The 15338-nt window shown below is 43.8% G+C and overlaps 1 protein-coding gene across 2 annotated transcripts in view; it reads left to right on the forward strand.

The window, feature by feature from the left end:
- Positions 1–9128: 9128 nt before the first annotated feature.
- The window catches only part of MB21D2 (Mab-21 domain containing 2), a 59308-nt gene continuing 53098 nt past the window's right edge, over positions 9129–15338 (forward strand). The window contains exons 1-2 of one of the 2 annotated variants that reach the window (XM_032119810.1): positions 9129–9218; positions 10157–10361. In XM_032119810.1, coding sequence (XP_031975701.1) covers positions 9144–9218; positions 10157–10361 — 280 coding nt within the window. In that variant the 5' untranslated portion in view covers positions 9129–9143. Of the gene's footprint in view, positions 9219–9995; positions 10362–15338 lie in introns of those variants that run through there. The other variant, XM_032119811.1, reaches the window with a different exon arrangement.

Consider the following 15338-nt stretch of genomic DNA (forward strand, 5'->3'; position numbering starts at 1 on the left):
CAAGGTCAGGATTTCACAGAGGTCTGACCTCAGCTTTATGTAGTTCAAAGTATAGGTCACAGCCTCACAAAGGGAGCTCCAACAAAGCATGGCATAGGAGTGATATTTGCCTTTAAGCTCTTCCATATGTCACCATGGCTTTTATGTCTCATTCTTCTCTCGTATGTGTGACCTCTTCCTAAGGCTCTGCATTTAGTTCCCTGCAGAGGTCATTAGTGCCTCTCCTGGGGCAGCAAATGTGGAGACAAGGGCTAAAAAAATACATGGGTTTCACAAGAACTCAGTACTACATTCCAGAAACACCGTCTCTGTCCTCAGATAGCTTTCCAAGCACATGATGGGGAAAACATTAGTGGTATTTCAATTAGCACTCTGCAGCTCCCCAGATGTGCCATGGCTCTCAAAGCCCCGAGTTCACTGCTGCACTCAGTCTCCTGGTGTTAATGGAATGGCACCTGCTGCTGTGTGCAAAGCCTCCACAGAGCACACATTCCCTGCCAGCTCAAAGGGAAGATGTGGCAAAATCACTGAAACTCTTTGTCTCTAGCAGAAGATGGAGTTTGATGTCCTGTTATAAAATACAGGGAGCCTAATCCTTAGCCCTCATTGTCTCCTGAAATTAAGTGAATTTCCCATGGAAATGAAAGGAAATTTTATCTTAATAAACCTTCAGTATTTACCAGCTTTACTTTGCTTAAGTAACCAGGGGGAATTTAAACTGATCACTTGTTTTCCTGTGGAAAAATCGCATGCATTGTAATAGAGGAGACCCTGAAAGGCTTTTATCTTAATTACTGCAGAAAATTACAGAGAATTAGATCCTTTCCAATGGTTTTCTGAATCATCCTTTGGGATTTGATAGCAGGAATATAATTTGTTATTGAATTGTATAGACTAGTGGAATAACAATGCCTCTAGAAAAGTGTTCACTATCTATTAATGTCTATAGGGCTTCCCTATAAAAGGTTTTTTAAAGCCTTTTATTTACAAATATATCCAGGGGATTCTATTATGCTGTACACCTTTGTTTATAATGCACACTGATTAAAGTAAGAAAAGCAAAAATAGACAGCACAGACCAGTGGTCTGGCTTCTGGGAAAAGGACAGCATGAAGAGACCATCTTCATAACCCTGTGAAAATGCATCACATAGCCAAGAAAGGCAGAAAAAACCTAAGGTTTTCATCCTGCATGGAGTTACTGCTGGCAGACCCTTGTTCCCACCTAAACTCTGCAGCTTTAGGGAGCTGTGAAGAGCTTTACTTTGGATTACAGCTCCATAAACTAACATGGTAAGTTGATAGTGGAATTTGATCATACCCTGGGAGTTGGCATGCAAGAACCCATGATTGCATGTGTAATATACTGATCAATTCCTTGTTTACTTCCTTCAGCTGAACAGCAGCCAGTTCTTTCAGCTGAAATCACAGCTCCCTCCTGAGCAGACTGTGCTGTACTGTGAGATAGCCTGTTTCTTCCTCCCCTAGTATTTGTTGCACTGACAGAAAAAGACTCCCTGAATCCTGCTCTGCACCCTCACTTCCACCTCACAGACATCAGTAGTGTCACCTAGGGATAACTGGGTCTTAGTTGTGCAGTGGTTTGCTACACAGATCTGGTCTCACTGTCAACATGCTTAAGCCTCCGAGGAATGCTTGCAGTTGCAGTGTGGTGGGGCACTGTCAGGTGCTTTGTGTATTTAGGGGTGATACCAAGCTCCTTTTCCAACCCCTCGGTCAGCAATAAGGAGTAAGGGTTACACTATAGCTGCTTTGGGAGTTTTCCATTTCTGATGGGTATTTGTGTTCTTTTTTTGGTTTATGCTAAAAGCTTTTGCTCTCTTCTTATACAACCTTGAAGGAAAAGACCTTGCTGAGTGTAGTTGTGTGCTGTTCAACAGATGTGTTATTTCACCACCTGATGGAGAACACGCTGAACGGTGCCTGACTCCAGTGTGTGCTGCCAGAGTTGCCCTGGGTTTCAGCAGTACAGCTAAGGCTTCCAGACACAAGTGTTTGCAGAAGTCACAGAAAGTCTAGGCATCTATCCTCAGTCACCTCTTGAAAGTACCCAGCAGGGAAAATGGAAGACAGATGTCAGCAGCAACTTCAGGATTTGCACGTTTCTGCAAAAGAGGTGAGGATAGAAGAGGAAACACAGTGGCTTTATGTGACTTTCCAGGTGACAACATGCCAAGCTTTCACACAGGAGTCACAGAGGGATTCTAGCACTGAAGGATGCTTGAGGGGTTTTTTTGAGAAAAATTAAATTAGGAAAATGTTACAAAGGTATCCCAACATTGCATACCTGTGCCAGGTATCCCAACATTGCATACCCATGCATTGAAAGTCCACATGACAAAAGGTATTTGATAATCTCAGACTAAAAGGTGCTTTTCATTTCCCAGGGACCCATTTATATTGCAGATATTCATATGCCAGCTGCTAAAACAAAACAATTAAGAGTAAATACAAACCATTCCAGACAGCAGAAAAAAAAGCATACTCAGTACTGGAAGTAGAAAACAAATTATTTTAGTTATTAGATTTGTAAGTTGAACTAAAGCTAGAAAAACCATTCATGCGTGTTGCAGTTCTGACCAAGTCCTGGCTCACTAATATCTTTTGTGAAAAGCACAATTACCTTGTTTTTCTGTAACTTTCCTTCCTCCCCTCCCATTTTTTCATTATTTTTCCTTTGCAATTGTCTGTCTTGGCAGACAGGCAAGTCCTGTGTTCAGGACACAAACTCCTACTCATTATTATAGATCTCTAAAATGTTTTATCTGACATATTTTCAGGCTGTCACAAGAATTACAGGAGATGTTTTTTGTTATTATAGATTGTTCCTGCTTTTTGTTTATCCATCTCAGATTTTCCCTTTCTCATATATGAACCCATGCACCAGCCAAAGCTGTGCTGAAAGCTGCTTCTCAGCAATACAAAAAACGAGCTCTTAAAAATCTGTCAGCATTGGCCAGATGCAGAGAGGTTTTTAGTAAAATAGGGCAGTTAAATACAGTACAGAGCTCAGGCCTCCTGGATTTCATTTTATGTTAATGGATTTTTATATAAAGGCACAAAGAAATCTCTTAGATCTTCATGCTAATGAAAAGGAAATTGATATATAAGTCAGTGTGGTTTGACAATCATTTACAGATTGGGGTATTCTAACAGGAAGCGGAATGTGGGGAAAAGCAGAAGAAAGGGACTATTCGCTTTCAACACGTGACCAAGGGACTGTTTGCTCTTTGTGTGGATGCTGCCACAGGGAATTGTAGCATTTCCTGCAAACCTCCATTTTCCCACACCTTTATGACAACTAGTAAGAAGTGTGTTCTCCACAGAAAAGAGCCTGGGTGTTGGAGTATTTCTTGTTTTCAAACTTGGAAAAATATCCATCTTTTACAGCTACAGCCATTTTACAGCTGTGACCACTACACAATGGCCTGGAGAACTGAGTCACCTGTGAATTCAATGTGGGGTTTTAAGTAAGAAATGATGCTGCAACTGGTACATTATGAGGCTCCAAAGAGGTAGCAGGTATGTCTAAATCACAGTTGCTATTTTACTGAGTTTGCATGTAAAGTGCCGTGTTGAAATCTGCTCAAGAGCTGCAGAATATGATGTGAGAGTTAAACTGTTGCTGGTAGTCACCTTGTGAGCAGAGGGTGGCTCAAGAGAAATGGTGTAATTGGGTCTTCTAGGTCTGAACATCACTGCAGGCACAGACCCACTGGTAATGTTTCTAAGCTCCTGGATGGGAAGAGAGTCTCTGAGTGAGGTCTCTGAGCATACAAGGAACTGAAACAGAAGTGCTAATGACCACTTCTTCATTATGTTTATATCTGTTTTCCAGTACAATAGGGCCCTGATTATAATTTGTGGCTTTTGATATTATTGTAATACAAGAAATTAGCTACAAATGAACAACAGCAATGAGTAGACAAGCTGTATATAATACATATAGATGTGTAAGGCAGCATGTCATGCTGTTTGTGTTCCCCAAACTGCCCCACCAAAATTCATTTATTACATATGGAACCAAACCCAAACACAGATCTGTATCCTCTCCATGTAGGAAGAATTTGCCCATGGATGAGGGGTTTAATGTTCTGGCCATATCCCTGTACCAAAGCATTAGCTCCAGTGCAGCACTGCAATGCTCAACACTGCTCAGATATGAATCCAAATTTTACTGCTTGAGAAAATCCCAATTTAAAAATAAAACTAATGACAGAAAATTAACATAAATACAGGAAATGAGCAGCAGCAATCTATCCAAACATTGCTTACAGAGGCTCGGAGCCAGGCCATTTAGAGAGTGTGAAGTTTATCAGATCAACTTCAGAGGTGTCTGGCTACAATCTAATGACACATTACAATAATAAGATAAACAGATCACCAGTATATTTTCACCAAAAAAAGACCAAAAAAAGACACTGAGGCAAAAATAGTAAATGATCCACCTGGGGACTTCCAATAGTTGTTGCCTGAAGCTGGTTGAGAATCAGGAGTCTGCTTCTTAGAACCTTATTTAAGAGCATCTGCTCTTCTTTTAGACAATGTTTTAAGCATCCTGAGTATGGGTAATTTGAGGCTGGCTATGACAGATGCAATGTTATTTTTCAAAAAATTTTAATGAGCACACCCCTGCTGCCACGTGGAAGGCTCGATGCTGTGTTCTACTGACAGGGTGCAGATCGCAACTCTTCACAGGGGAAGGCTTTTTCTTTTTTTAATCTGGAAAAAAAGTTTAAGTCTGTCAAGGAAGCAACACACACCTTTTTAAAACTGTCTGAAGATTGTGGTGTGTGCTGCATGCTATTGGTCTGACATAATCCTTTGCATATTGAGATTGTGGCTGTAAATCACACAGATTTTTAGCTACGGACACAAAGTCTGTGGTGCCTGGAGGGGGAATAAGGAGGGAGCAGAGCTTGTCATGGTCTCTGGGAGACATCTGGGGGACACTAGGTGTTTGGAGAGGGACACAATTGAGTATAATCCATGCTAGTTTGGCTGGCAAATGTAGTAGTTGTGACCACACATGTCCCATGTGGAGACAGCTTCAGGTGGTGATATTAATGGAGTCCATGGGCCAGAATTGAGCTGGTTTTACACTACAAGTGGCAGAAATCAAGAGGGAATCCTGGATACAGAGCAGGAGCCCAATGCTTTACCAGTTCCAGATCTCCAGAGTCTGGGAGTGCTGTGATGGGGCTCTGTGACTGCAGTTCCTCCAAGTCTTGCCCTTTGAAGCATGTAACTTGACTGGCAGAGCCAGGGAGACCTCATGAGTCCAGACTTCATCTGAAAGACTCTGTGTGCCCTGAGCCTGCACTAAATCCAGCCTTTGTAGATCCCAGCCTTCTGGAGCCTGAAGACTGCTACCTGTAAGTGCTGTTTTGAAGATATTTTTGGGGTGTGTGAAATACAGGCAGTTTCTGGCATCAGAAGGAGGGGAAGACCTGATACAAAAAAGCGCAAAGAGAGCTTTGGTGACATCACGGCAATTCTGTCCAGGAGTCCCAAAATGCCTTGCTCCAGAACCAGACTAGGGACTGCTAGTGGAGGGAAAGATCTAAAGAGCAGTGAAGCACCTGAAGTACACTAGGATATCACCAGCCAAATGAAAGTGAGGTCCTGATTAACGTGAAACTTGGTTTGGTGCTTCTCTGGGCTCCTTCCTACTGGACTGGTGCAGATCTGGGAACTGAGGCCCCACAGAGAAAGTGTACAGGCAGAAGAAGAGGGAGAAATCTTGGCCATGATTCAGCTATGGGAAGAGCACAGTTGAGTGCAAAGCCAGTGAAGGAGAGGGAGGAGGATGGCACAGCAGGATCCTTGGTCTGCCACTGAGCGACTCCCTCTATGTGAGCAGCTCATTTCCCTGCTCTGTCATTCTTATCTGCACAGACAGCCTGTTCCATAGGCCAGGACCAGGTTTCTGCAACACAAGGCACAAAGGACCCTTGAACAGCTTAGAAGGTACCGCAATAATACGAAGAAGAAATTGCAGCCACTCAGATGGAGAAAATAGAGCACTTCCAGTCAGCAATTTTCCTGCTGGTGAAGTCCCATGCCATATGAAGTTTTGAGCTACAGCTGCTGCAGTGCTAAGTACAGAAAAGGGAGATCTTTCTGAAGTCTACTTTTAAAATCAAAAAACTGGGTACAATTTCCATGAAATGAGGGATGAATTTAGCTCATTTTGTATCATGCTCTAATTACCAACTGCAGTGAAATATTCTAAGATGATGTATCTCAGGCACCATCTTACTTCTGGATCCTGTTCCAATTAATTCCCTCTACCAGTTTACAGCATCTAAATGAAATGCACTGAGCATCAGGCCATGAGTTGCCTGGTCTTTCTCCCTTGGTATCCTGGGCCAATTGTTCTTCATAGCTACTGCAGTACTGTTTTGCCAGTCTCAGGATGATAGTATTAATACTCACTTGCTATCCAGCAGTTTTTTGAGACAGCCTATTCAAGTGTGAAAAGCTTTTTGAGGTCCCAGGTCATGCTACAGAAGTGAGAACTGTTATTTCTTCTCTTTCACATCATTTCTCTGTGGTATGTTCTATTTCTGAATGTTGGAAATAGCACTGAAAAGAAAGGAGTGTATCTGTCCTGCAAGAGAAAAGGAAGAGAAAGTCTGTTTTGAAGGAGGAAAAGAGGAAGGCTGTTTGAAGGAAAGAGAGAACACATGGAAGAAAGCAAGGGTGAATGTGAGAGGGAGAGCACAGATTCTAGTGCAGGTGAGAAACAGTTTAGTAATCCAGGTTTTCAATCCCTATCCCAAATAAGGTGAATGTCCTCACTGGCAAGTCTTGGGGCCAGCACAGCAGAGGCCATGTGTTCCTTCCAGGCCCCAAATAATCCTCACAAAAGGCGCTTTGGGGATGCTGCATTTTTTCCACAAGAGTTCAATTTCAAAAAGAAAAAAGATTTGGTAGAAAACTCCGGGCCAACACTATTTGCAATCTCATTCTCATTTATTTGCTCAAGTAATCCCCAGTGCTTGATTTACGTAAGACTTGAATTAACTGTGTATTTATTCAGAGATCTTAAATTACACTGATGTGATGAGGTAAAATTGCAAGCTGATGCAGTTTCAAGGGTATTAACAAGCACATGATGGTGAGGCAGATCCTACTTGCCATTGAGGAAACCCAAGCCCATTCAAAGGTTTCTAGAGAAGGTAGTAAAAAGGATATTTTACAAGTACAACTTCTCTTCATGAAGCAAAATTTCTCTTAGCATTGAGGTGAGGTAGAGAGGTGCAGTACCTGTCAGACACTCCTGAAGAAAATTAAAACTGCTTACTTGATGCTGCTCTTGGTGAACAGTCTTGGTTTGAACTCAGACACTGAATGAAGCACATTTTTGGATTTGAGCAGTTTCTGAATAGTACCAGGAATAAAACAAATTCAGATGAGCAAGAAGCATGGACAAGTTACCACCCTGATCTAATGGAAAATTTCCCTAAATATGAAGGTCACTATAACTTCAAGCAGAGGTGCCATTAAAAAAGACAAACTGAAATGGCCATTGCTTCTGGCATTAGCTGTATCTGAAGTACTTCATGTTGTCAATAGGTGCTTAGTGAATTCAGGCAACGAAAGCTAGCTATGAAGTTGTCACTGAATGGGATTTAAACCTGTTAAATGAAGAGGGAGGAAAATGATAATGTAAGTCTGTGGTTGATGTGGGTGGAGAGTTGATGGGACTGTTTGGAGGTCCTTCCACTGAAAGAGAGAATCTGAGACAAAATGCTCATAAAGAAATGACTGGCAGTTCCAGTATTGAAATATGCTGAAGCAAATAAGATATGGTTAGGAAAGAAAGCTACCCAGTCCATGAAGCTTGTGGAGATCATCAGCTTGAAAAAGATGAGGCAAGAGGATTGGGGATGAAAACTGTAACTGCTATAAAACGATTGGTCTGCTTTGCCTAAGTCGTGCCAGTGATGCATACAGCAGAGTTGCTGGCGGCTTGCACCACGTGAAAGGGAAACAAGGATACTCACACAGCTAAAAATGGTTATGACAGGCACACAGGGGACTTAGAGGTGTTCAGAGATGGACAGGGCAACACAGAAGGTCTTGAAGTGGGTTGGGGTTCTGGAGCTACTGTGACTTCTGTGGGAGCAGCATTATCACAAGAGGGAGCTCTCCGCCTGTATGAGATTGTCACCCCAGCCACACACACTGCAGGGAAAGAGAACCAGGGCCCTCAAACCCTGGGAGGGGCAGGAGGAAAGAGGTCCCGAGTGCTCAGACAGGCAGTGACCACAGCAGCCTAGCATGCGAGGGCATGGGCTGAGCCGGGCTAGCAGAACTAATCCCCCAGGGCAGGCCACCAACACTGCACACTGCTAATTGCTCTTCTGCAAGTCAGATCCTGCATTGTGCTAGTGCTGTCAGTTAATTGGGTTTTTGTTTTTCTGTAGGCTTTGCTGGGGACGGAGAAAAGGAGAGGTGCTTGGTCAAAGTCAGTCAAGGTGCTAGTCAGAGGTTCATGTGACAAGGCAGATGATCACCAAGGCTCCGATGGTGAATGAAGTCGATGTGTGTCAGTCGGCTGTGAGCAGTGTCTGAACACAACAGCGCCTGAGTACCCAGCAGAGGGCATGTGCACACACACACACACACACACACACACCCTCCTGCCTTTACCTCTGGGACATAATTTCTTAGATAATGAGCATATCAGTGCCCTCGAAACTGTATAAGTGGCTACAGAACAAAGCCAGAGGCATCAAGCGTTCTGCTTCGAATGGTCTGCGGTTTCTGTTACAGGGTCCAAACCTACCCTTGTTCTGAACTTCCATTTCTGATCAAGATAATGGTTCAGAGGAACTAAGCAACATCCCTAAGCTCAGGTTTAAAGACTGGCATCCGTATTTACAAAGTATCAGGCAAACCGACCTGTAACCTCTTCACACCGGCCTGCAACTTCTTCACACTGAGCTTAGTTTCATCTTCCAATTATTTCTCTGAATGCTCATGCCCGATTTTGGTAGACACATCTTACCGTAGTCTGAGACTGAGCTGAAAGCTTTGTTTCCTGCCAAGAATCTTGAGAGGATAATACATATCCAAGCAGTTTGCATCAGTGCCATAGCATCTAAATGCCCTATGGAAAGCAAACACAATATATTTGTACGCTCCCTGGGCAGGAAGACGGACAGCTCTTCCAGTGGATATACTAAGGTATGTAATGGATCGTGCTGTATATATTCAATGGTGGGTCAAGGCACAGAAGATCGGGCTGAAGGGAGAAAACCACTGCAGGTTGAAAAGTTAGGAGGCATTAAAAATACATACAGAAGAAAAGGGTGTAGTCTTGTCGATGAGAGAAATGGATGAAGATCAGAGGTCTGGGCTCCTTGCCACAGGCTATTTGACCTCAGGCAAGTCTTCCGAGATCCCATTTCCCTCCTACCCTTTGTCTATGTAGCTCCCAGGAGCTTCGAGGTAGTGTTGGTGTCAAGCGCAGCAGTAACTGTACTTTATCTTGGTCATTTCTCCTAAGATATACGATAAAATCACTTCTTATATATATACGCATATATGTATATATAAAGCAATCTTCCAGATACCGTAAGAAGCTAAAAAGGAATAAACACAGAATGCCTTGGGAACATGTGGCAGGAGCAGAGTTCCCAGCCAGTTATTAATCCACTTGCAGAACAAGGATTTTGCTGAAGTTTAAAATTAAATTCAAATTTAAAAAAAGAAGAAGAAAAAAAAAAAAGGATTTTATCCCGAGCCAGCGGTCTGGCTGCAGGCTCAGCACCCGCCCGCCGTGACGCCGGCAGCGGAGCAACCCCCCCGCCGCCCCGGCCCGGGGCGGACAGGCCCCGCTGCGCTGCGCTGCGCTCCCCCCCCGGCGCGGCAGCGGGCGGGAGGCTCCGCGGTGCCGCGGGCGCGGCGCGGGCGGGGGCTGAGCCCGCGCGGCCGCTTGTTGATCGCGGCGGCCGGCGCCGCTCCGCGCTCCGCGCCGGCGGCCAGCCCCGCGCCCGGGCTTGCCGCTGCGCCGCCGCTCGCATTCTTCCATTGCAACAGTGCAAACCCCTCCTTTTTTTTCTTTTTTTCCCCCTCTCCCTTTCTTTCCTTTTTTTTTTTTTTTTTTTTTTTTCTTCATGAAGATGGCGGCGCCTCTCGCCAGCAAGGCAGGGTCCGCCGGCACCACCAGCAAGCCTCCCTTGCCGGAGCTGGATTTCCGATCGGGAGCCAGGGTGGAGGAATTAAATAAACTCATCCAGGAATTCACCAAGCACGATCAGAGGGAGTACGACGACCAGCGAGCCCTGGAGATCCACACGGCGAAGGACTTCATCTTCTCCATGCTGGGTAGGGCAGGGACCGTGCGGGGCGGGGGCGATGCCGGCCGGGGACCCCCGGGCAGGGCTCCCGGCGGTGCGGCACCAGCGGACCCTTTCCCCGCGCCGCGGGCGCGCCGGGCTGGGGGGGTCCCCGGTCGCAGGGCGGCTCTCACCCCCAGGACACTATTTTTTTTCTTGTCCTATCCAGCTAGCCTTTGGCAGCGATGTATTTATAAGCACAGAGGAAAGGCTGGGTCGCAGAGCTAACCGGTGCTCAAGAAAGACGCCGAGCTAGCAGAGCTGCAGGCGAGACGAGCCCGACCCTTTATTGTTTCTCCCAAGTGTCGAGGCGTAGGAAACAGTCCCTTTTTTTTTTTTTTTGACCCCTTATTTTGGTTATTAGACCGGCGGATGCTTGTACAGGAGCATCTCCCGAACTGCCTTGCTTATGTTGCAAAACTCGCAGCGTGTGGAGCAAGTCAGATTGTGGCGGGGGAGTCCTCATCTGCGTGAAAGTTTGAATCGCGGGCAGGGATCCTTAAACCAGGGTGAAGCATGTGTTGGCCCTTGCGGAAATCACCTGGGCTCTGGCATGACTAAGGTTTCTTAAGAGTAATAGTAAAACGCCTAACAGCTCTGATTCTCCAGGTAGTCAGTTTCTGATAAATATTTACCTTGAAGTAACTAAGAAATCACTCAGATGAATAAGAGCCTTCAGGATACAAAAGGATGCTCTTTAACATGCAGATTAGACCTTGAAATCAGTTATCCAAGTTTGAATCATTGTCTTAAACATTCTCTCAAACATTTTTGCGTAAACAGCTGCTGTGGCCAGTGGATGGTTCTTTGTAGCTCAGAGGTGCACATACACCCTTAAAGCATACTTTAGCCAAGTGTATGGTCTACATGTACACTCTGGATAACCTACATCACTTATCCAGAAACACAGAGCTCCCCTATTGCAATAATTATTGTTTTCTGTATCGAAGGATGGTCACTGTAATAGACCACTTCCTCTATAGCCATGAACATACCTATACTCTGTAGTGAGAATCTACCTACCTGTCCTGCTGGTTATCTTGTAAGGTACCTGGATAAGTATAATTGCCTGCTGTATGGGATTTGCACAATTTTATGTGTGTGTTGCTTTTTCACCAAGGGCTGGACAGGATATAGCAGACTAAATTTAGCCTGAGAACAAGGACAACAAGTTGAAAAGTCAATAGCATGTATATTTATAGTTGCAGTTATAAATATTTTTTCCTTCTGAGTTAAACAACAACAAAAAAAAGATGTGGTGAAGCCATGGTTGCATGAAAGCCTGTAGGATTTTTGTTCTTGAAAACCTGATCTGGTGGAAGTCATCCCCTATTGTGATCTGATACATTTTTCAATCAGGGCTTTAAATAACTGGCTGAGGAAGCATGACTCGATTGGATGGAGCAAAGAAGAGTGGAGAGAAAACAGCTATAGCTGCAGTGTGGCTAGCAAGTAGAGAAAGCTTTGTATGATCCTGTTTAAGCATAAATAGTCTTTGCAAAGTACAGGGACCACTGCCTCATGTGAGAGAGGGCAATAGAAGAAAGAAGAATGAACTGGAGCATGCCTTGTATTTCTGCAAATGCATTCTAATGCCTTGCCGTTCATGAAACAGCGAGCCTTAGGCTGTTTAGAAATAATGTAAATTAATGTGGTTGTCTTTGTTAATATAATGACTGGGAGATGAGCATTCTTCGGTTTTAAATGTATAGCTAAACCTTTGGCTTCAACAAAAGCTTTATTTCTGTCTAAGTTGTACCTGATAATTTTCACTAAGTCTTGTTTCTGAATAAAAGAAGAGACTTGAGGACCGAGCCCAGGACAGAAGTGGAGATGGGATGTCTGATTTGTCTGCATTAGACCCAGAAGTTGTGTTCATGGGTCAGATCCTTCTTAGCAAAAGAGGCTCTTAAATCTAAAAGGATTTAACTTATTAATAAATAGCTCTTTCCCCTGTGCCTGATCCCTCCCATACGTACTGCTCTTATCTCATCGGGTGATGATAGGAAAATTAAACATAGCTTTCCTGATTTAATTACATTGGTGTGTAATTGGTGGATGAATGATAGGTGAGGAGACCTTGTGCAGATTCTCAGATGTTTGTACTCTTCATGGCTTGCCCTCTAGGTCAGACTTCGCTATTAATTTGTATTAACTCTTTTTCATCTGTGTTGTCTTGCCCTAGCTAAAAGCAACTGATCTCCAGGAGATCTAAAGAGTTGGACTGTGAGAAAATTAGGGAGAGGTACTACTTGTTGTGCATTTGTCCAAAATCATGTGCCCCAAGCATTAGAACAGGACTGCAAATGACTTACCTCCCTGGTGGGGGAAGTGAGTATTTTCTGAATGTGGGTAGTTCCTGGACATTCACAGTCCCTTTCACAGTCACCAAGACCATATGGTCTTGCCAACACCCTACACCAAAACAACAGGTGTATTTTGGTGCCTTTGCTGGGTAACTTCCTGTACTCACACTGAGCTATGACTGATAAATACTTGTCTCTTTGACTCAGGTATAACTGAGCTTCAGAGGAGGGACGGCTGTAGTAACCAAGAAAAAGATGGAGAAAAGACAGTCTTGTGTGCTGGGCAGAGGGCTGGCTAAGAAATTACTTATTCCCCTGATGACTCAGTTTCGTGCTTAAATAGTGATAAAAGAGTATTTTTATCAAATGATGATATTACAGTCAATGATATTTTGATTTTTAAAGCACTTGCTGCCATTGTGATGAGAGGTGCATAGCAGTCATATTAAAAACCTTTTAAGGGTACCTGACCTAGAGAGTATTGTTCTTGCAGTACTCTTGCAGTACAAGTACTTTCAGGAAATTCTTTAATAGACACTACCTGTCTCTTTCTGTTCAGCACCTAAGTAAAAAGTGCTTTAATGCACAGACGTGATAGGCTTAAAAAATACATACATTATGCTCTTGGGAGCTAGAACATTGCATATAAAATAGCCCCTTGAAATTTCTAGTGCTATTGCTGCCTCAAACCAGCTCATGTTATTTGGAATACTAACTCTAGAATTTTATTTATTAACAAGAGAAAGGAACAGAGAGAATAAGTACAGACTACACAGAGCTATATTCTCCACTCCAGGTACACATCAGGGTTCAGTCATCTGGAGCAACTTTCAAGCTCTTTGGGTTGGTGTTTTGTTTCTATCTACTATGAGACTTCTCAGCAGAGCCAGAGGATGGATGCTTAGGACTTTTCATGCCATTCTCCTTCCTGAGAAATCAATTGAGCGAAAGGACTAAATTGGTGCTAAAGTGGCCTTTTGGGTTTTTAAGGCCTCTAGTGTATCTTTTTGTCACTTCAGTGGTTACTTCTGTGGGAAGTGCCCACCAGGGCAGGCCATACTTTGAGCATCTGCAACCAGCTGCAAGTTAGAGCTGTTGACAAGACCTCTAGAGAACTTGTCTCAGCACCTGATACAGGAGACATGGTGAGCCTATTCTGAGATCATTTCCTAATTCTCTGGTGTCTGCCTGGTGCTGCGCTGGGTGTTCTAGCAAGTGTTTGTGATAGAGGCAAGTCTCAGAGTGGAAGCAGGGCTGGCATCAGCAAATGATTTCCGCTGCCAATACCAGCTTCCCAAATGGAGTGAGCTACCCTGCTGAGCCCCTGCATCTGTAGCAAGGCTTCCAGCTGTTTCTTGGATTGATGAGCCCCTAAAATATGTGCTGTGGAGGTGCAGATTGCTATGCTGACAACACAGGTGTCCTCACAACAGCTTGCTTTTATCAGCAGCTTCTACAAGGAAAGAATTTTCCAGTCCCTCCCTGTACCTGAGGTCTGTGCAGCAGAACAGCGTTGGCAGTGTGACTCTTGTGTGGGTTTGTGTGGCATTTTTTTCTCCCCTTCCCTACCTGCCATAACTTGCTGATAAAATCTACTGTAGATTAGATTTCAGACATTGTTTGAAGTGTTGCCTGTTTGTCTAGGATACATCATGGAAATTCTCTGGTTCCTGTTGTAGTGTTGAGCTGATGAAATAGCAACAGGATTGGAGTGATCTCTCTAGGGTTAAGTCTTTTGTGTGTGTGCGTCTTCTCTCAAGAGAGGCCAATCATGATAGGAGCACGCTGTACTCTGAGGCCTATGTTAATAAAGGCTCCCTGCTGGCATTCCCTGTGCTACTGAATGCATAATGCACAGCTGTTAAAAACAACCTTACTGTATTGCAGATTTCATTTCTGGCTTCACTTGTGTCTCCTCTCCCCACAGACCACATATTTCTGTATTTGCACTTGAGGCTGTGGGGGTTTCTTGGTGGTTTTGGTTTTTCTTAATTAGGGGACAGTGTACTAAAGTGGTAAAGTAAGCCTACAAAGCATTGGTAGTTTCCATTTGGTTCTACCTGTCAGAAATCAACCAATTTCATCTCATTGGGAATTAGTTTAAAAGGTTTGGTAGCCTCCTCTGTCTCTTTGTTCACAGGGGTTGCTGGTCCATATATGTGTCATCAGTGAAAACAGATTGAAAATCTTTGTCTCAATTTGTTTTAAGATGCTGGTACTTCACTTGCTCAACTACTGTTTTGAAACATTAGTCTGTGATGCAAAGTATTTAGTGTAATAGCTAGGAACATGTCCTAAGGGCACAAATTCTCGTGGCAGGCTTGTCAGACTGCCCACCGCCTGTTCCTTCAGTCTGTGGAATATTTGTAAAAGATTTGGGTGAATACTTGCCAAGCCCAATTATGCAATTATGTTTTAAGGGCAATTTTATAATTATAGTGGAGGATGGTAACCAGGATACAGGAGTTGTTGAGGTTTTGACTTTTCCTTTTTTTTTCCATATGACTGCATGAATGCTAAAATATTTGGGGCAATACTAGTCAGAAACCAGTTGTTCAACTTTCTTTTAAGCAGCTAGCTACTATTATAGGTGAAGCTAAATTAAAGATGACGCCAACGTTGTTCAGGAAGGCTGGAGGACATGTTTAATTAGAGCTTTG

Source organism: Corvus moneduloides, chromosome 10 (genome assembly GCF_009650955.1).
Source record: "Corvus moneduloides isolate bCorMon1 chromosome 10, bCorMon1.pri, whole genome shotgun sequence".
NCBI lineage: Eukaryota > Metazoa > Chordata > Aves > Passeriformes > Corvidae > Corvus > Corvus moneduloides.